This window comes from Contarinia nasturtii, unplaced genomic scaffold (genome assembly GCF_009176525.2).
Source record: "Contarinia nasturtii isolate CC-2019 unplaced genomic scaffold, AAFC_CNas_1.1 Cnas_scaffold_2042, whole genome shotgun sequence".
In the NCBI taxonomy this organism is placed as follows: domain Eukaryota; kingdom Metazoa; phylum Arthropoda; class Insecta; order Diptera; family Cecidomyiidae; genus Contarinia; species Contarinia nasturtii.
Window position 1 is genome coordinate 422,970 of NW_022199372.1, and position 20,188 is coordinate 443,157.

Sequence of the window (20,188 nt, forward strand, 5' to 3'; positions counted from 1 at the left end):
CATGTGTTTCTTATTTCCTATTTGCACCCAAATAGGACAGCCACAGCCATTGCTGTTGGCATTGTCTCGTTCGGTAATGGCTGTGGATCAGTTGCATATTATTTGAATTGGCTCGAACCAATTGTTTGGTCACGCAATCAAAATGTCTCATTCTCAGAAAGCATATATTATTGTGCTCTGGATGGTAGCAGCGCTTTGTGTGTACATAAAACATTCAGACAAGTATTTGCGAAATATGAGCTTGAGTAGAAAACACCTATTCTGCTAGAAAAAACCCAAAATATGTTAGAAACTTTAGGAACATTGGGTATGGGCCATTTCGAAAAAGGTTTCAATTTGTCAAAACTTTGCTAGCAATTTAGAACGTTCGTGAGTTGGTATGGAATTATCTCATTCTTTGGGAAATTCCGATACGTTTATTTGACGTCACCAAGGGGCGGAGGTGAGTGAGACTCAAACATGTGCTTCTCCTTCAAAACAATACATACACAAGCATCACATGTACAGCAGAAGTCGATAAGTATCATATCAGAAACAAAGCTGAGTAGCGCGCACATGTACTTGTGTTTGCACTGCTGTTATGGCGCATACTTTTGATGTTTGTGAGTTAGTGTGTATGTATTGTTTTGAAGAAGAAGCACATAGGCATTTCCAGGCCATGGACGTCAACCCCATTTATCAAATTAGTCAAGCTGTGTCAACTATATGAATATGATGTGTTCAATATTTTTCTATTTCTAATGCACATTTTGGGTAACTAAGCCATTATCTTGCTAGAACACGCGACTTGTTACTTTTCCGCACACACAGTGTAAGGTGAAAAGTATTGTAATCGGTCACAATTTTGAAAACTTCAGAAACATGTTTTCTACCTATTATTGAGGTCAGAGAACACGAATTTGGCGTTTTTAAACATGGTTTATGTTATTCTGTACGTCGTACGCAAAATTTGTTTGCAAGATTGTGCTCATCTTAGAATCTTAATTCAAAATCTGACTTTACATGATGATTGGTGGTAGCGAGGAATAGAAATCATTAGATTTTGAGCGACTTTGGTTGATGGAAAAAAAATTCATGCCTGGAGTGATACCTATGAAAAAGAGTCCAATTTTCGTCCAAAAGTCATACTTAATGTAGACTTAAACACTCAAAAATATGTATTGGGGGATTTTTTTGGCACGAGAAAACCGAATCCGACGTTAGTTTTGAGATAAAATCAATTTTTGATACAGTTTCCTTGAAAAAATCACAAAAAAATTGAATCTGAAAGTTTGAAGAGATTTCATCAAAATTAGGGGTACCTCCCATAAAAAAATTTCAATTTTTGGCTCAAAACGAACATTTTGTATGGGAGGTACTCTTAATTTTGGTTGAAATTTCTCCAAACCCACCGAATTTTATTTTTTTGTGGGAAAAATAGCCTGTGCAAAGTTTCACGTCATTAAGGTAGCATACAGACATGGATCCCATACAAAAATCCAAATTTTTTGTGACTTTAGTTATGAAAAGTGTTTCAAAAATAATTTTATGGCAAATTTAACGCCAGACATATTTTTTATTATAGTGTTATGTTAGAAAATAAAATACTTTCAAATGTCGTACAAATGGGTTCATCATGAAAGTGTGAAAAATCTTTTCTTGGCTACTTCTGCTATTAAATTAAAGAATATTTCGTTGCCAAAGTTGGAACATATTTTTTGGTCTCGAAATTTACACCGCTTGAAAAGCTTGAAAAATGGAACAAATATCATTTTGAACTAGCTTAATGAAATACGCATCTACCACCGTGCGGAAAAGTTCGTCTTACTCCCGTAAGAATCTTTATTTTATATACATTCATAGTTTACATATTTTCGAATTGCCGTTAGAAACTCGATAAACAGTCGAGTCATATGACTTACGCAAGAAATCATCTGGTTCTTGTTTGCATTATAAAAGAATGTCTGCATTCTACTTGACAATATATGGAAAAAAATGTGTTTCTCAATATCATAAGTTGTTCAAAGTGTTACACGTGTACCAAGCTAACAAGATGTGATGCTGAACGTATTGTTTAGTTTTCACGAAAACAAATTTCAAATTTACAACGTAATATTTAGTTTATAAAATCCATTTGAATATCCAAGGTTGGCCTGTTAATATTTCCTATAAAAAGGGGGTGATACTCATCTCAGTTCATCAGTTTCTGAATTAACTTTGTTCAGACCAAACCCAACTGAAATGAAATATTCATTCGCCATTCTTTTTGCTGCTGTTGCTGTCATTATGATGGCCAGGTAAATTGGGTGATAGAAATTATTCAAAATGTTCATCTCTTGCATCTCAAAAACTTCATAATTAATTTAATTTTTTTTTTGTTCTTTTTCTAGCGAATCATCGTAAGCTCATTTAATAACAAAATAAGAATGTGTTCAATGTGTTCAATTAAATAATTATTTCTTTTAAAATATTTAGTGCTGCTATATCATCTTCAATGCGAAACCAGTACGTTTTATATCGAATATGAATTTTCAATAAGACACATTTATTCATGATGAATTAAATTTTATCACAGAGGTTTGCAATTACTTCGTGGAAAGAAGGCAACTTTCTTTTTGGGCTGGTAAGTTTTGATTTCTCAATTTAAAAAAATCAAATTTTAATTCTTTTCTATATGTTTATTGTTTTCTCTTAGCTTGAAAGAATTTAATATTGTAGAGTAAGTTTGAAAAAAGCTTTAAATTAAAAAAAAAACATAAAAAACAATCATTAACTAATATTGGTTTGTTTTTGGCGCATTATAGAGAAAATGATGACATTCCAACGTAAGTTTATTAGTGGTAATACAAACATAACTATGGCCGGTCCTAATATTACTTTTGAATCATTCACTTAGTGCACAGCAAAAGGTCAGAGAATACAATGGCGGAGCTGAGTAAGTTTACTTTAATTTTAAGTTGAATGCAATTCAAATTTTAAATTTTTTGTTCATGTTTCATAGCTCTTTCCGAAGTGCACTGGATAAAGTAAAGCGATATAATCCAGCTGATCATGGAAGAGAACGATAAGGAGCTTATATTCCATAAAGCATGAAACAAGGAATTATTATCAACATCCTAAATAATAAAATATCTTTGAAAATTTTGCTTTTCCGCACAGCGCAAACCAAGCCTGATAAATATATTGTATTATGTCAAAATAAAAATTTACCCAGAAACAAGTTTTTTATGCAATTTTCATTTTCGAATTGTACCTCACTGAATCTAATTGTATATACCTTGCTAAAATATTCACACATTTTTCGAAAAAAATTTTTACTCCAAATATTGGAATTTTTGTATGGGAACCATACTGAGATGATGAGATCGAATTTTTTCATCAATTTCACGTGATTTAATATGTTCGTATCAGGCCACAAATGAAATTTCACTATGGGTTTCGACCATAATCTAGCTACTGACGAAGTTTCAAGTGATTCGGTTGAAAAATATGAACATTTTTCATACTAATTTTTGATTTTTGTCAACAAGTCTTTTTGAGCAAAATTGTTGATAATTTTAGGTGTGGTACATTCCTTTGATCCAGAAATGAAATAAATGGAACTTTTTGACTTGAAACTTTTGTACAAATACCAAATCAGCGGCTGCTATGAATTGTGTGGTAGTATGCACAATGTTCAACAAGTCATCGATGGTTGCATAACTGAAAATTCTCTCCAGACAATCAAAGTTGATGTCGGTGAGATTTAGGCCACTTGTTGGTGAAACTTCATTGGACGCCATTTGGACGTATCGAACCTAAGAAGAGAAAAAATCATTTTTTATGTTTACAGTCAATGTTACGGCTTCGATTTATGAAATTTGAACATTTTGTTATTTCACAAAAATCTATTTAAAGCAACATGTATTTTTACCTTTTTGTGTGATTGTTGAAAATTTTGAAACGCGTCTGTACGTATCTTTTCTTGGAACGACCGATTGCTCCTGACGAAGTACAGTGTATCGTTGATCACACACACAATTTCACTAAAAAATCAGTTTGTGTTCACACATTGTATGCGTTCTTAGTTTGGTGTTGTTGAAATTTACACATTGGCTTCATGCATCAACATCAGCGCAAAGTTGACATTTGATTCATTCTAATTCAATTTCATCTATGCAAACCAATTCACATCAAAAAACATTCACAACATTTTATACTATTTCAAATCCGTTTTTTTCTTGCAAAAAAATGGATTTATGTTTCTATTATAATTTAATTTTCCAAAAAACCAAAACTGTTTTCATTTTCGGATCGTGAAGTCGCCTTGCAAGGAATTCGAATATGTAGCGACAACCCGTCTATCAGTCAATTTTCGAACATTAATTGTGTCATTAATTGTGAAGTTGTGTGATTGTGTGCGTTTATTATTTGCTGATTAGCATAGTGCTCTGTGCTAGTGTAATAACAACGTATTCCACATAACAAATAAAATTTCTATTCGATCGACACCGCCATATTGGTTAGTCTCATAAAAAAATTCTAAAAAATTATTTTGTGCTGAAAACATTGATTGAACTTGATTTTTGCGTTGCGATTGGATTTATTTCGAGGTAAGTCATGGCGGTGTGATGGATTTTCTTGTATTCTTTTGACAATATTTGTATTTGCTAATCAATCAAGTGATTTGTGTGTCGCAATGGATGGCCGTCGAGAGAGACAACCACCCGATAGACATGGGTTAAACAAATTGCCGCCAGAAACTGGTGAACTGCTATTGTCTGAGGCCGAAATAAAATCGGAGCCAATGATTAAAGAAGAACCAGAAAGTGTAGGTGACATTCACATGTTGCCGATGTCAGAATTGGACAACAACAGACCCCATAATGCAATTGTCGGGGATCAAATTGATGAAATAAACGATTTTGATGGTGTTTGTAATTTGGTTGAGGTTAAAGAGGAGGTGAAAACGGAAAATATTGAAAAGAAAGCTGAAGATATTTCTGGTGGTGGTCATCAAAGTGATGTATCAATGCAATCACCGGATCGGGGTGAACAAAAGGCGACTACATCGCATGGTAAAGCAACTAAAGGCAACGGTGATAGTGTCTGCAAAAGCAATAGGTACAATGGCAAAGAGGGTCAAGCTGCAGCGAAGCCGATTGGTAAACAGCACAAATGTACAAAGTGCGAGTATTCTACTTTGAAGAAAAGCCATTTTAAAACACACATTCTGACTCACACTGGCGAGAAGCCGTTTCCATGCACCTTGTGTTCAAAACGATTAACCACAAAAGAAAATCTGAAAAGGCATATGAAAACGCACGTCAAAGAATTTCTGTTTAGTTGTTCAAACTGTTTGCATGGATTTTCCCAAAGAAATGAACAATTGGAACATGAAGTTGCTTACAAAGTTAAACGTTACGAGTGTTTTTTATGCAAGAAATACTCTACTTTGTATATACAAACGCTGTTTGAAGGAGCATATGCGGTTGCATAGTGATGAAAGACCATTCCAATGCAATGATTGTACAAAGAAATTTACCTGGGAAACTAATATGAAACGTCACATGAAAACTCACATCAATCCTCGTCCATTGAAATTCAAATGTTCAATTTGCTACAGAAACTTCAATCAACAAGCGGAAAAGGACGATCATGAAGGACATTGTAAGCGACGTGGTTTTCAATGTCATGTGTGCCAACAGTTTAAAAGTAATGGACTCTGCAATCTTATGAAGCAGATGCGAACACACACCGGTTTCAAACCATTTCAATGCGGATTCTGCTCAAAATGCTTTAGTCAACAAGCACATTACAACAGACACATCAAAATCCACAAGTAATTCTCAATTAATAGAAGAAGCAATCAATGATTCAACAATGTTTTTGGATTTTAGAAATTAAACTTCAAAATCTCCCATTATTGAATTTTTTTCTTTATTCATGTTTCATTGAAATAAATGAAGTATTACAGTTTCTAAAAATACATTTTGTTTTTATTTGAATTAGTTTGGCCTAGTAATAGGTTAGACTTTCGGATAGTCCATTCTAATGTGGAAAATTCGACTTGGTAGGAAGTTTTTCTTATTTGACTAATACAAGAGGCGTCAGTTAACAATTTTCAGAGCTGATTCTTTTCCTTCTCAATTTCAAAATTAACCGTGTAGTATTCAGTCTATGTCATAAGTGGCGATGGTGGATTTATATGAAAATTGCTTTACTACTATTACAAATTCCAGTTCAACTTTGCTTAAATCAGAGCTCGATGCAAGAAAATTATTCAATGACTTGCCATTTTGTCTATAAGCAAAGCCAATTTTCATTTCTTTCAAAGTGCAAAATTCATAAAAAGATTCACAAATATAGATTGAATTTTATTTAATTTTCCTTTTGAGAAAATCTTGATATAAATTTCGATATTGAATCTTAATCGGTTTTTGATTTATTTCTTCTTCCGAAACACATTCGAATGATAAAAATACATAATGCAATGATGACAATCAGCCCAGTCGCTATCGTAATGTAAATATCAAAAGAGTAGTACGTGAATACTGATAAATTGTTTGCATGTGATTTTAGTAAGGGAGCTCCTCGTGTTGCCGATACATATTCTACCCACCAAACAGCCGCTTCAGCCGGTTTCATCGGTCGATTTCGAAATGAATAAGATACTGTTTTTGCCCTTTGCAACGCCTCCGGTGACAATGCATTGGTAATTGCTATTTTGATAGTTTCTTCTGTCATATCTCTATAGCGAACAATATAACCGATGCCACGTGCCTCTACTGTGGCTGCATTTTGAAATTGGTCACCAAAAAATGGTGTCACTATAATAGGAATGCCACAATAAACCGCTTCGCTAATTCCCAATAGCCCGCCATGACTGCAAATGAATATAATTAGAAAGTTTTCTCATTAACGATCATACTACTTTCAAAATGTAATTACCTTATGAATGCACGCACATTTGGATGACCTAAAACGATAAAAACACCAGAATGTGAGATTATTTTTGAAAAAGATTGTGCAAACATGGTACGTACATAAAATGTCCCTTTGTGGTAACCATTTCCGAATGAATACATTTTTTGGTTGATCTTGAAGTGTGTCATTTTCAAATTTCCACAAAACTTTCTGTTTCAAAGAAGCGAATGTATTGAGAAGTATTTTTCGTTTGTCGTCTGGTAAGGATGAGCCACGAATCATAGAACCCCAACTCACATAGATCACGCCGTTCTTGGCCGAGTCCAATAATGCTTTCAGTTCTGGATCGAGAGGCTTTTTTTCTTTGATATGAATGCCACCCAATTCAATCATCATTGGAGTCATTGGTCTTGATCCACTGATCGAGTAATGGGTATTTACAAACATCAAACTTGTTTCTTTGACGAGCTCACTGACCGATGGAACATTATCATTTTTCATATATTTTTGAATAATTTTATCAGTCTCCGGTACTGTGATGTATCTATGTGCAAAGAATTTTGAAAATTTATTATCAATAGTCGCTCAACTAATGAACTTCTAGTATCAACATTGAGTAGAACCTACTGATACATTAGATTTAACACATTGACGCCTATCCAGTTGTTGAAACGTTGAAAAAAATTCATTTTATTCGAGTATCCAACTAGCACATTCGGAATATAGGATGGAAATAATGGGTTACCGATACGATCGTAATGCCATGGCAATAACAAACAACTGCTTAAAGCAATGACAGGCGTTTTTAATTTCCATGCAACGGCCATAAGGCAATCATTATTGAATTGTTCCAATAAAATGACGTCGAATTTTTGGTTCGATTTCAAAATTGTTTGCAGAACAGGGGAACTGAAAATAAGATCACATTCTTTGAATCCATTTTGCTGTAATCTCCAAAATGTAACAATATATGTACTCCATGGCGCATTTTTAAACACCTGTAAATGAAATTGATTCTTTTTTAAAAAATTATTACTTTATCAAAATGGACAATATTTTTTTTTTACAAAATAAGCACATTAGGGTGTTTCGATAATACAGATTGTGATAGTTTTTATGGCGCAGGGTAATTATCCAATGCAGATTGATGAGAAGAAGTGATCCACACCGTTTTCTATCTTTAAAGGGACCGAGTTAGAATGGTAATTTTCATGGATATATGCTCTTGCTATCAATGCAATTGTGAATCGTTGATTTAAAGTCGAGTTATCCAATGTTCACTTGTTACTTTCTACATATTTAGATCTACGTTATATTAATACAAAAAATAAAAACATGTCTTATCAGCAACTTGCTTAAAGCAATCGACATTTATCTAAAAAAGTATCCGGGTTAAAGTTGAAAAAAGTCAGCGTGAAATAGAGTGATTTTGATAAATTTTACTATGTTTATTTTTTTAGTTCAACTCAAAATACATTCGTTCAACATTGCAAATATTTTGAATCACTTATAAAATTAAATCGAACGTGTGCGTTTGAAATAAAGAAGAGTGAATATGCGAAACGAATGAATATAAATAGGCATGCACACATTATCATTTGATGCTGATGTCAGCATTTTCGAAATTCTGGCAACTGATTATACGCGATTGAGCACACAAAATTGAGACTTTCACCTTCAATATGCTGAGGACACTCGATTATCCTTTTTTTCAACAGGAAAAATGACATTTTCTGTAAAAATGTTAAATGTTAAATTTCGTATGTTTACCTCCAAATCAACCGAGTTCAAAGCCAAATCCGATTTTGGCAGCAATAAATCTTTGTAATTCACCGGTGCATCGTTATCTGGGAAATGACTCACAACTGTAACGTCATGGCCAGCATCAGCGAGTTCACGCAAAATTGAGTGAAAAAACTTAAAATGACTCAATATCGGAATTGGAAACATTCCAAGAATTTTCAATGAATTTGCTGTTGACAAAAACAACAATAGCACCAATCCGATTTGCACTTTCATATTCACCAATTATTACTTTAGCATTACACTAGAAAAAGATGCGCGGAATACAAAAAAACACTCAAGACTAGACACAATACACCAAAGTGTGTGTCTTATACGTTCCTCTTGCGCGTGGAAACTAAAATTAGCCCACCGCTACAATCAACTTTATTGCATATATTGCTTATTGCAGTATTTATGTTGGTGTCTATTATTGTCGTTTAGCTGCAAAATATTGACATTTGTCTTAATACAATAGTCTTATAATAGAATTTATTTTTAGAATATATACTTCAAAGATAGGTTTTTTATGATTATAGGTTAGACAAAACAAAATACAAATACACTACTGTCAAGATATGCACGATTCACTGATTTATACGAAACTTCTCACATGAACTAAAAAGACTGCTGACATTGACCAACTTCATTGCGAAGAGCATACAGGTCGACATATTTTGTCTATTTTTAGCTTAAATTAATGACTGAATTAAATCACCAAATAACATTTTATCTGTTTTCAAATCCAGAAATTGTCGAATATGATTTTTAAATGGTTTGGAAAGTTAATTGTAAATCATGTTATGTAAACGATCTGAATCGTACATAATCAGCTGATGAACGCATCTGCATTACTTCTTAAGTGTGCTGAAATGTATCCGATATGTGTCGAAGCAACACACAAAAAAAATGAAATAAGACGAGCCCACACCAACACAACTGCATTTACTTCATTTTGGCTCCGAATCGTCATTACCGTACTAGCAGAGGTTCCGTCACAACTTTGATAGTTTCGAAAATGGAATACATATACAAAAAATACTTTATGATCATTATCTCTTTAAACATATTCGTTTCCGACGCGGCATATTCGCATTGTTGTACGTTTTCGATTACTCATACATTCGCAAGAAAGAAGAATTTATGGTATTTGTGTATTCAATACACTGTATTGTATAGTGTACAATGTATGGGCAATTGATACGTCATTGTATCATACAATTTGGTTGCTGTCTTACGTCAGTTGTTCATAGTAAACAGAAAGCCGTCTTTTGTGTATAAAAACAGTCTGTATCGTAACCGTGATAATAACTTACGGAAAACAAATTCCATTGCCTCCGATTTACTTCAAAACATAGATTCACGGCCAAGAGCAATACGTTTGCACCACAAAGATCGAATATGAAAAAAACCTCATTAATTTTTTTGTGGGTTCATTTTTGATGTGGCCAAAATACGAGTTCTCTTTCATACATAATTTTTCTCCAACACTATTGAATACGAAGCACAGCACCGGACCGGTGCCACCGGTTTTACACAATTTTGAAAGACAAAATGAAACCAGTTGAAAAGGTACCACGTTGTCGACAACAGTTTATCGTCCAACTTTCTGTCCAATTGTATTTCGAGAACAGTTTTTAGTTTTACCTATATAGTAATGCAATCCTTTGAATTCGAATAATTTGAAAGCTTGAACATTTTTGCAAATTGTAGTTTGTTCGGAATATTCACGAAGTTTTCAATGAATTTTTTCCGAATTTAATTTGGAATTTTTTATCAGCACTTTTCTGAAGATTCGATTCATATATTTAAAAAAAAATCATATTCAGTTAACCAATTTAAATCGACGGCAGCAAGCACCTCCAAGTTGTGACCGATTTCATGTCTCATTGATACATTGTTAATCACAATCTCTTCATCATGCTAGTCTATACAATTTTAATTTATTTACTATTTGGAAAAGAGTAAGTAAGAAACAAAGTGATGGCATCAAAAGAAATTAACATTTTTTCCATTTTTTTATCACATGATGTTTAGTACTACGAGTGCCACCGTAGTCTCAATAGAAAAACCTATTTCTGAGCGATTGGTGTCTTTGAACCCCGAGGCCAAATTCATGCCAAGAACGATAAATTTAAGTGAAGGTTGGAGTCCAACACTCTACAAGTGAGTTTTATATTTTAAATCAATCCATTTAATTTGACGAATCTTTTCGACTGTATCCATTTCATATTTTGACACTTTACAGGTTGGTTATGCGGCCAGAAATTCAGTATGGTACTAGCTCTGGTCATATTGTCATCGATGTTATGAAAGATGCCAATGAAACACAGTGGCCACCGATCGTTTTGGATATTAACAATATTACGATTAACAAGGTTGAAGGTGGGTTCTGAAATTCCAGAAATAATATACATGGAAAACTCAATAAAATTGAATAAAATTGAGTTTATGTTAAAAATGTCATTTGTAGTGGCTGAAATCAATGGAGAGGTCACTCGACTTCTTAGTATCCAATCGAATTATGGTAAAAACAATGAAATATATGTCATTGATTTGCTGGAGATGCCGAAGAATACATCACTGCAAGTTAACATCGAATTTATCAGTCAACTTTCCACTACATTACAAGGCTTTTATCGCGTTGGCTACGACGACATCGACACCACCGACAAAAAGTGAGATTTTTTTTTCATTTTCTCATATTACGAGAATTGTTCAAAAAAATGATGTAAATTCGATTGAAACAAATTCCCGTGAATGGAGTGACTGGAATGAAAAAAGTTAGAACTATTGTTGAAAGTTTGATTTTGATCATTGTTTATTCTTTCATGTTTTCAGATGGTTGGTTAGCACTCAATTTTCGCCGATTGACGCCCGGCGAGCGTTCCCATGTTTTGATCGTCCTGATAAGAAGGCCCGATTCGACATAAGCTTGATTTATCATGAAAACCTGACGATGGCCTTATCCAATATGCCCAGCAAACAAACAATGTAACAACACAACTTTTTCTCTTCAGAATTAATCTTTTCAAAATCATTGATTTACGTTGAATTCTAATTAGGAGATTACCAAATGGATATATTCGACAAGATTTCAATACAACACCCCTAATGTCTACGTACTTAGTTGCATTCATGGCTACGAATCTGGTCAATACGAATGTATCTCGAACATCAATAAAAGACGCACCTGTCGAAGAATTACCGCGAATCAATATTTGGAGCCGCCAGACAGTTGCCGATCTGACACAGTAAGCTATCATGAAATTATTCAACATTATTATTTTCCATGAATGACATCTTCATTTAAAGGTTTGCCTTTGACATGACGGTCAAAATTTTGCCATTCTTCGAAAAATACTTCGGGATTCGCTTCAATTTACCCAAAATTGATATAGTCGCTGTGCCCGAGTTTGGATTTGGCGCGATGGAAAACTATGGCTTAATCACATTCAGGTCAGTACTCTCGGATTTTCATGACAAAAGAACTGACTGGTGAGATTTCGACTAAACTTTTGATTGGTTTGCAGGGAATCGGCGTTGCTGGTATCGGCAGATGAAGAGCAACGATCGCCTGCCAAAAGTACTGAACGTGTGGCAAGTACGATTGCGCACGAACTGGCCCATCAATGGTTCGGAAATCTCGTTACGATGAAATGGTGGAATGATCTTTGGCTGAAAGAAGGGTTCGCCACTTTTATGAGTTACGTTGCTCTTGAAGAGGTGAGTGGTACATTTGAATACTCTCATTTTGTGCTTTTTTGTCCAAAAATCGCACCTTTTGCGCCAATTATGGCGAACGTCAGTATTTTAGAGTGATGCGTAGTCAAAGCTGTTATAGTCACCGCGGAGTTGCGAGCACTTTTCTTGCAAGTGTTACTCTTTCTTGTATGCAGATGCGGCACTTTTAGACTCACTAGTGAAAAATCGTAAAAAGAAACAAAATCGTTTCCTTTCATAATTTGAATGTTAATTTTTAGATAAAACCGTCCTGGCGACATTTGGATTTCATTTCAATAAACGAGCTACAAGCGGCAATGGAAGAGGATTCCAACTTAAGTTCACATCCAATTTCATTTGATGTAAATACTGCAGCTGATATTCGTCGTATATTTGATCCAATATCCTACTCAAAAGGGGCATCCATAATCCGAATGATGCAATGTTTTTTGGGTGAAAAAACATTCAAAAAAGCATTGCACAAGTACTTGAATGTGTTTCAATACAAAAATGCGGTTCGCAGTGATTTGTGGAAGATAATGACAGAATTCGGGCATCGAGATAAGACACTACCCGCCAATCTGACCGTTGAAACTATTATGGAGACTTGGACAAACCAAGCTGGATATCCAATTTTAAGTGTTGTACGAAATGGAACATCAATTCATGTGTCACAACAACGGTACCTGTTACCAAATGGCATGTCAAACAATGACACTCAAAAATGGCACATTCCAATCACATATGTGACCGAAGGCGATCCCAATAAAGAGGATACCATTCCAAAGTATTGGCTTGAGAGTAACGAAAACAAAACACTCCACGATGCGATTAGTGGTGATGATTATTTCTATTTGAACGTTCGTCGCTGTGGTTACTATCGTGTTAATTATGATTATAAGTCATGGGCGGCGTTGAATTACAGTTATGATTCTTTGCCTGATGTCGTGATCGCGCAATTGATCGATGACTCGTTGAATTTGGCACGCGCTGAAATTTTGGAATACGATATTCCGTTGATGTTTTTACGTAAATTACGTACGAGAGACGTTTTGCCATGGGCAGCTGCCAAGTCTGGCATTGAGTTTATCGTAGGCATGCTGAGCCAAGAACCACTTTATGAACAGTTTAGGGTAAGTTTGATTGGTTTTTTAATTTATTCACCACAGAAAAGATAGAGGCGTAGAGAAAGGAGAAAAGAGGGGGAGAGGGTTGAAGAGGGAGTAGAGAAAGGAAGATAGAAAGAAAGCTGAAAAAAGAAAGCCGAAAAGAAAAATAAGAAAATTTCATTCGATTTCAGGAGTTCATGCTTCGCATCATCAAGCCGATTTACAACGAAATGGGCTTTGAAAAGTCAAATGAGTCGCACGTGCAATTACTTCATCGAGCTGTAATCGTTCGTCATGCTTGTTCATTCGATTACGAATTATGTGTGAATAAGGCACAACACATTTATCGTGAATGGATGATGAACAAAGCTCAAATTTCGTAATTTGAAATTGCACTTTGAATTAAATATCAAGCTTAATGACATTTTTCTCTTTCAGCATCAATCCGAATATAAAGGAGATAGTTTTTTGTACTGCATTGCGTGGGGGTTCCTCTAAGGAATGGAACTTTGCCTACAATCGATACTTGGAAACGGCTGACGCATCTGAAAAAGATATCATTTTAAGTGCACTCGGTTGCACAACGAAACCAGAACTTTGGTCAAAGTAAGTCATTCGACAATTTGCCATTTCAAAATCTCTGATTCGTAATTTATTTTATTCCTTGAAGGTACTTGAACATGATACTTTCACCATCGTCGGGCATTCGTAAGCAGGACGGTCACAAAGTATTCGGAGCTGTTGCCGAAAATAGATTTGGTTCGAAAATTGCATTCGATTTTCTAAGGTCGAATATTAAAGAAATCAGTGAATATTTCGGTAACGGTTTCTCAACTATTTCGAAAATGATCAAATCAGCCACTAAATTCATGAACAAAGACTATCATCTCGATCAATTGAAAGAATTCAAAGAAAAAGCTGACAGTCTCGGTTTAAAATCCATTGGGGATAGCATACAGTTGGCTGCAAATTCAGTTCAAAACAATGTTTATTGGCGATCACATTCGTATTATAAATTGCAAATGTATTTGACATCACAAAAATTTAAACTGAATTAATTCGAAGGAAGTGAACATTGAAAATGAGAGAGAGATTTGGAAAATGGAACTATTTTCATATGAAGACATATTCATATTTTTTTTTGAACGAAACTCATTAAAAATTTCTTTTGCAATTTAATTTTATCTTTTAATATTTTCTTGTGCAGTACAGTATCTACAAAATGGATTAAATTAAATGGAATTGGTTTTAATGTCTTCTTCGCAGATAATGCGATGTTGTTCATTGCAATCGATATCATTCCAAAGAAGTTCTTTTTCGTTATATAAAGCAATGCATTGTCTTCGATCATTATCTGGTTCACCGCGAGCCCAATTCTTGAATGATATTTTTTTGCCCGTGTCAAACCAATAGAAAATTGTATCGCCCAAATTTGTAGCTGCCATCCAGAAACTCTCATCATGGTGACCTGATTTTGAAAATAATTAATCTACAATCATACGAAAACGGAACGTTGGTGACTTACCGGCTTCGTTGATAATGTTCACAATCTTTTCTTGTTCTTCTTCCGATTGAATGCTAATCAAACGCATGCCCATATTATGACAAAATGCCATCGAGCGGTACCAGTTGGTCTTTTGTAAAAAAAAAATCATCGGTTAAATTGTTTTTGTCGAATAAAATTCTATAAAGTGAAATTTTACCTTAAAAAATGGTTCCATGTGATAACGTTTTGTGTTTCCATCCTTTGAGTTTGGAGCACCGAAAATTGGCACTGCAAAAATTCGAAACGTCATATTTACCGAGATAAAATAAAATGTCTTTTAAAGTGTTTGGACGAAAAATGACATACCAACTACTGCCAAAACAATGCAAAATACGATACTCGACTTCATTTTGATCGTTCACTGAAAAAATTGTAGCAAAGATTCAACTTATCAGAGGATGAAACAACGAATGAATTCTATTGACTCCAAAATACTATTTATATTCTTCTTCAGATGCACGAAAGCCACGAAAGAAAGTACCTTAAGTCTTACCAAGAATGTTGCGCATCATCCATATTCAGAGTTGCGTTTTTCATACTGGAGGTGCGTGCACAATTGCACATAGTATACATCGCACTCACAGACTGTGTGCGACGCACAAAATGCTTTTATTTTCAATGTGCACCCACATTAGCATAGAAAATTGACATTTCAAATATCAGTTTTGAATTTGTCGAGAACTGTCAAACTTCTATGTAAATGTGTGTGCACATTGAAAATAAAAGCATTGTGTGCTCCGCACACAGTTTATGAGTGCGAAGTCTACTATGTGCGCGCACCTCCAGTGTGAAAAACGCAACACTGTCCATATTTATAAATAAACAAAAATCCGGTTCTTCTTGGTAATTCTTCCATTGACCTTTTCTTTTTGCATTCATTCGCGTGAAGCGCTCTTCACCGTGTAGAATGACGCAAAAGAATGAATATGACTAAAAGAAAAGAAAAAGCGCATTAAGACTATGTTGAATAATCGAAGTATTAATCCTGAAATGTGTAAAACGTGCTGGAAATCCCATAAAGTCTGTTGAAAATAAACAAAAAACTAATGTATCTGTTGATAATGATAAAACAAGTTTGGATTTTGTTTGCAAACATTATGAATTTCTCATTTTTCTCTCTTTCTCTCTCTATCTCTCTCGCTTGCTCTTCATCAAAAGGAAACACCTTTTACTTCAAAAACAGATTCAATGTGGATAGAAAGCGCGTAAGGTCAATTCTTAACGGTAGTTTCTTTCGGTATCACCAAAACAGCAGCTATCAGATAAAGTACGTTTTTTTTCGGGATTTTGTTTGCAAACATTATGAATTTCTTTCTTTCTTTCTCTCTCTCTCTCTCTCTCTCTCTCTCTCTCTCTCGCTTGATCTCTATCAAAAGGAAACACCTTTTAATTCAAAAACAGATTCAATGTGGGTGAGAGATTTTATCGCAGATCAATGACGTTTTCTTTGGATAGAAAGCGCAGAAGGTCAATTCATAACGGTAGTTTCTTTCGGTTTCATCAAAACAGCACCTATCAGATAAAGCACTTTTTATTTCGGAGGTAACTGCTATATTCAGCGAGATTGGCCATTTTAGCTACTGAATAGCCCAATACAATTTCTGATTATGAATCTATGTCTCAATACTGTAAGTTCTCAAGATAACAAAGGTCTTTCTTTTAAACCATTTTTGCAAAATCTTTAGGGGTTTTCAACGATTTCGGCACTCATTTATGGCATCAAAATTGAATTATATCGTTTGGACTGATTAGATTTAATGTCACTGCAAAAATAGATTTTTGTTTTTAAAAAAACCGGTACGTGTCAATGCCTCTATACCTAGCGATCTAATCAATTAACTTTTTTACTCTTTCCACGTTTCGATTAAGCAATAGTCCTATTGAGGATTTAATACGAAAGACATTTCATTCTTCAATAATTTCATCCTTTATTTTATTTTAATTTTTCTCTTAAATAAAAATAAAAAATTACACGTTTTCTTCGCAAATAACGCGTTTATTATTATCAAAGCAAGAGCAATCGTTCCATTTGAAATCGGTTTCATTAAGTATTTCGATGCACTTTCTGTCGCTATCAAAGTCATTCGGTTCACCATTGATCCAATTTGTGAATGTGATCTTTTTACCGCTGTCAAACCAATAGAATACTTGATCGCCCAAACTGGTGCCGGACGTCCAGAAGCTTTCATCGCCAAGATCTATGCCCAGTATCAAAGAAAACCAAAACATTTTGTTTACGGAAAAACTGAAGTTTCTCGAAATACAAATGGTACAGAAATGAAAAATTAAATACCTGATTCTCTGGCGAAATTCTCGATATTTCGTTGTTCCTCCTTTGATGCGATGGTTATCAATCGCATGCCCTTCGAGTGGCAGTATTGCATAGCTTTAAACCAATTTGTCTATAAATAAATGAATTTTTAATCAAAAGTAATCGAAATAATAACGACGACACTTCAGCACTTGTGGTGACACATGAAATGATTTCTTTTTCACTGAAAACTTGACGATTAAATGCTTACTTTAAAAAATGGTTCCAAGTGGTAACGTTTTTCTGCATATTCTGGTAGATCATGGGGATCACCAAATGTGGATGCTACAAGAAAATCATTGAGAAAACGTTTGCAAATGTATTTGAATGGATTCAAAAACATACCAATTATCACCGAAACAATTAACAAAACCAACGAACATTTCATATTGAAAATATATCAAATGTATGCGATTTTGATCAGAAGGAAGTCTTGCAAACAATTACGGCTTTTTATTTAATATAAGACTTTGATTTTGTGATGATAACGTTCCAAACTAAAAGTTGCGAATGAATTCACGTTTTAAAAAATAAACAACTATTTATATCGATTTCACGCGTATTCGAAACGCGCTAAGAAAGAGTGGAGTGCAAAATCGTCGTCGTTCTTTGTTTATATGGGAAAACCACTACGTGAATGGTAGGTAAACGAAGTTTCTCAATTGTAAAGAATGATGAGTTTGTAATGTAAACATTCCGATAATTTCAAACCGGTATCCCAAGCACTCAATTTGCACTGTTCACCCGGGGCGTCAGTTACGAAAACACAAAACAGAATACGGAGCATGGCAAAGGCTGCAACGCTACATAACAAAAATATATAAAAGGGGAATAAAGAATAAGACGCAAGGCACGAAGCATATATGAAAATACACTACTTTCTTCGTGTCTCGCTCCGTATTCTGTTTCGTGTTTTCGTAGCAGATGCACGGTGCAAATGCCGCGGGCTAACAGTGCAATTTGAGTGCTTGAGATGTGCAAAAAACGAATAACTTTAGCTTGATATGATATTCGAATACATTCTTTCGGCTTTTTGCACCAGAGCCATTCAAATGACGTCATTGTACTGTGAATAGATCGCAATTTCATCGTAATTCTGACGTAAATAAGAAAAATAAAGAGTTTTGTGGAATTGACAACATTGATTGAAAAATCCAACAACAAAATATGATGATTTAAAAATCGTAGCTATTGGTAAAGATTTCATGGCATATACATTATACAAGGCACACCAACGACAGATGTAATAGTAATAATTTGTCTGTAGTCATTAAATGTCTTATAATTTTATTATTTATTATTATTTCAAATAAATGCGGAAAAATAGTCTTAATATATATATATATAATTATATATAACTCAATGTGAAACCATCGTGATAATCATAGTGATAACCATCGTATTCAGTGTCGGACTCTTCGTTTTTCACAGTAGTTACTTCTGAATTACTTTTGTATTTGTTAATCACATCCACCACGCTTTTGTGACCTAAAATAAAGACAGATATGAAATTATTTCATTTCATTGGGATGTATCAAAATACTAAAAATACCAGCTACCTCTTGATTTTGCCCACTCTAATGCGTTCATGTTGTATGACGCATCTTTGAAGTTAATATCTGCTCCATTTTCAATAAGTATTTCTGCAACTCGAGCACGATCTATAAAAATATGCGAATTAATGACAATTCCAGTTCCGTTGGTTTTTTGTTTAAAAAAAAAACATACCGTTGTGTGCTGAAATAATAAGTGGGGTAAATCCGATACGAATTATGGCATTCACGTCAGCGCCGTTCTTGATAAGCATTTCGGCTACCTCTGGACAATCTGGCAAAATAATATCCAATAGAAGTTGCAGCTTATACATGTATGCATATATCACTTTAAATTCCCAAAATTAATTACCATTATATGTTGCCACGTGCAATGGTCCCCATTTATCCGCTCCAGCATCACCATTCACATTTAGACCTTTTTCTATTAACATTTTGGCCACCTTTGGTTTACCTAAATGTCATAAGTTAATATTTTATGAAATGTTTTCAAATTTGAATTCAAGGTTTGAATCTTTGAGTAAGATTATTACATGATTCAGCTGCAATATGCATGTATTTATATTCAATTCCACTGACGCCGTTAAACACATTTTCCAGTAAGAATTTGGTATCATTTTGATCATCTGGGTGAAAAATCAAATTTAAATTGAAATTAATTTTAAAGTCAACGAATTAAGGTGAACAATTTGAATCAACCTCTTGAAATTGCGTCCATAATCAAGTCTTTCGGATCATCTTTGATAAATTCGTCTTTTTTTTCCGCATTATCGATTGCATTGAAATTCACTGTTTGCGAAAATGATTGAGTAAGAATGAAAATATCGTCAAATTCCATACAGCTCTTCCACCGAATAGTCATCACCGTTGAATGGTTCTATTGAATTTTAGTGCATGGATTTCAATAAATCCATTGAATCTATTTCCAAAATTACCTAAAAAGTGTAATCCGTTCTCTTCGGTACTAGTGACATCAGCACCATTGTCTACATCAGCCCCGTTTTCGACATCATCGTTGTCATTTGAAACTTTGAGATTGTCGTTTTCAATCTACAAAGAAATGTAAAGAATATCCAATCACTTTAAAATCACAAAAAAACTTTTAAAAATTTCAATTAAATGGGCTAAAATACAAGTCGAAATTTACACCTTCCGCTTAAAGTAATGCACAAAAGATTTTAATTACGAAATATTAAGACACTCACAACAAAAGCAAAAACACTTAAGCTGATCGTTGTTAACATAAAAGTGAGCAATAAAATAAACTTCATTCTGGTGA

General features: G+C 34.2%; 6 protein-coding genes across 6 annotated transcripts; 2 read left to right on the forward strand and 4 right to left on the reverse strand.

Annotated features, from left to right (window-relative positions):
- Window positions 1-4,453: 4,453 nt before the first annotated feature.
- Window positions 4,454-5,947, forward strand: LOC116347722 (gastrula zinc finger protein XlCGF57.1-like). Its single transcript, XM_031778437.1, has 2 exons — window positions 4,454-4,571; window positions 4,642-5,947. Exon 2 carries the CDS (start codon window positions 4,658-4,660, stop codon window positions 5,456-5,458), a length of 801 nt encoding a protein of 266 aa, XP_031634297.1. The 5' UTR covers window positions 4,454-4,571; window positions 4,642-4,657; the 3' UTR covers window positions 5,459-5,947.
- On the reverse strand, window positions 5,877-9,375 carry LOC116347721 (UDP-glucuronosyltransferase 1-7C-like). The gene is made up of 5 exons (XM_031778435.1): window positions 8,656-9,375; window positions 7,513-7,883; window positions 7,005-7,429; window positions 6,910-6,937; window positions 5,877-6,844 (listed from the first exon to the last, which is right to left on the reverse strand). The coding sequence occupies exons 1-5, from the start codon at window positions 8,902-8,904 to the stop codon at window positions 6,388-6,390; spliced, it is 1,530 nt and encodes a 509-aa protein (XP_031634295.1). The 5' UTR covers window positions 8,905-9,375; the 3' UTR covers window positions 5,877-6,387.
- Window positions 9,376-9,961: 586 nt separating this feature from the next.
- LOC116347690 (aminopeptidase N-like) lies at window positions 9,962-14,678 on the forward strand. The gene is made up of 13 exons (XM_031778394.1): window positions 9,962-10,239; window positions 10,497-10,631; window positions 10,705-10,833; window positions 10,916-11,052; window positions 11,141-11,345; window positions 11,509-11,661; window positions 11,733-11,921; window positions 11,983-12,126; window positions 12,201-12,393; window positions 12,651-13,523; window positions 13,691-13,878; window positions 13,938-14,105; window positions 14,170-14,678. The coding sequence occupies exons 2-13, from the start codon at window positions 10,588-10,590 to the stop codon at window positions 14,555-14,557; spliced, it is 2,811 nt and encodes a 936-aa protein (XP_031634254.1). The 5' UTR covers window positions 9,962-10,239; window positions 10,497-10,587; the 3' UTR covers window positions 14,558-14,678.
- Window positions 14,669-15,485, reverse strand: LOC116347692 (lectin subunit alpha-like). Its single transcript, XM_031778395.1, has 4 exons — window positions 15,352-15,485; window positions 15,203-15,273; window positions 15,025-15,133; window positions 14,669-14,967 (listed from the first exon to the last, which is right to left on the reverse strand). Exons 1-4 carry the CDS (start codon window positions 15,392-15,394, stop codon window positions 14,732-14,734), a joined length of 459 nt encoding a protein of 152 aa, XP_031634255.1. The 5' UTR covers window positions 15,395-15,485; the 3' UTR covers window positions 14,669-14,731.
- A 1,515-nt stretch (window positions 15,486-17,000) lies between these two features.
- Window positions 17,001-17,918, reverse strand: LOC116347723 (C-type lectin 37Db-like). Its single transcript, XM_031778438.1, has 4 exons — window positions 17,702-17,918; window positions 17,568-17,641; window positions 17,339-17,447; window positions 17,001-17,243 (listed from the first exon to the last, which is right to left on the reverse strand). The coding sequence occupies exons 1-4, from the start codon at window positions 17,742-17,744 to the stop codon at window positions 17,014-17,016; spliced, it is 456 nt and encodes a 151-aa protein (XP_031634298.1). The 5' UTR covers window positions 17,745-17,918; the 3' UTR covers window positions 17,001-17,013.
- A 694-nt stretch (window positions 17,919-18,612) lies between these two features.
- On the reverse strand, window positions 18,613-20,182 carry LOC116347707 (ankyrin-3-like). Its single transcript, XM_031778416.1, has 8 exons — window positions 20,115-20,182; window positions 19,845-19,959; window positions 19,609-19,698; window positions 19,443-19,535; window positions 19,262-19,363; window positions 19,085-19,183; window positions 18,916-19,017; window positions 18,613-18,844 (listed from the first exon to the last, which is right to left on the reverse strand). Exons 1-8 carry the CDS (start codon window positions 20,178-20,180, stop codon window positions 18,705-18,707), a joined length of 807 nt encoding a protein of 268 aa, XP_031634276.1. The 5' UTR covers window positions 20,181-20,182; the 3' UTR covers window positions 18,613-18,704.
- Between the last annotated feature and the right edge of the window lie 6 nt (window positions 20,183-20,188).

Excerpts from the sequence above, each read along its gene's own strand:
- LOC116347722 (XM_031778437.1), top strand. The coding sequence starts at position 4,658 with ATGGATGGCCGTCGAGAGAGACAACCACCCGATAGACATGGGTTAAAC.
- LOC116347721 (XM_031778435.1), bottom strand. The coding sequence starts at position 8,904 with ATGAAAGTGCAAATCGGATTGGTGCTATTGTTGTTTTTGTCAACAGCA. Across the intron at positions 7,884-8,655 it reads TGAACTCGGTTGATTTGGAG|GTGTTTAAAAATGCGCCATG; the intron begins GTAAACATACGA and ends TTTCATTTACAG. Across the intron at positions 7,430-7,512 it reads GTGTTAAATCTAATGTATCA|ATACATCACAGTACCGGAGA; the intron begins GTAGGTTCTACT and ends CTTTGCACATAG.
- LOC116347690 (XM_031778394.1), top strand. The coding sequence starts at position 10,588 with ATGCTAGTCTATACAATTTTAATTTATTTACTATTTGGAAAAGA. Across the intron at positions 12,394-12,650 it reads GTTACGTTGCTCTTGAAGAG|ATAAAACCGTCCTGGCGACA; the intron begins GTGAGTGGTACA and ends GTTAATTTTTAG. Across the intron at positions 13,524-13,690 it reads CACTTTATGAACAGTTTAGG|GAGTTCATGCTTCGCATCAT; the intron begins GTAAGTTTGATT and ends ATTCGATTTCAG.
- LOC116347692 (XM_031778395.1), bottom strand. The coding sequence starts at position 15,394 with ATGAAGTCGAGTATCGTATTTTGCATTGTTTTGGCAGTAGTTG. Across the intron at positions 15,274-15,351 it reads CATTGTTTTGGCAGTAGTTG|TGCCAATTTTCGGTGCTCCA; the intron begins GTATGTCATTTT and ends GAATTTTTGCAG. Across the intron at positions 14,968-15,024 it reads GAACATTATCAACGAAGCCG|GTCACCATGATGAGAGTTTC; the intron begins GTAAGTCACCAA and ends TTTCAAAATCAG.
- LOC116347723 (XM_031778438.1), bottom strand. The coding sequence starts at position 17,744 with ATGAAATGTTCGTTGGTTTTGTTAATTGTTTCGGTGATAATTG. Across the intron at positions 17,642-17,701 it reads AATTGTTTCGGTGATAATTG|CATCCACATTTGGTGATCCC; the intron begins GTATGTTTTTGA and ends ATTTTCTTGTAG. Across the intron at positions 17,244-17,338 it reads GAATTTCGCCAGAGAATCAG|ATCTTGGCGATGAAAGCTTC; the intron begins GTATTTAATTTT and ends TACTGGGCATAG.
- LOC116347707 (XM_031778416.1), bottom strand. The coding sequence starts at position 20,180 with ATGAAGTTTATTTTATTGCTCACTTTTATGTTAACAACGATCAGCTTA. Across the intron at positions 19,960-20,114 it reads TAAGTGTTTTTGCTTTTGTT|ATTGAAAACGACAATCTCAA; the intron begins GTGAGTGTCTTA and ends ATTTCTTTGTAG. Across the intron at positions 19,018-19,084 it reads TATTATTTCAGCACACAACG|ATCGTGCTCGAGTTGCAGAA; the intron begins GTATGTTTTTTT and ends ATATTTTTATAG.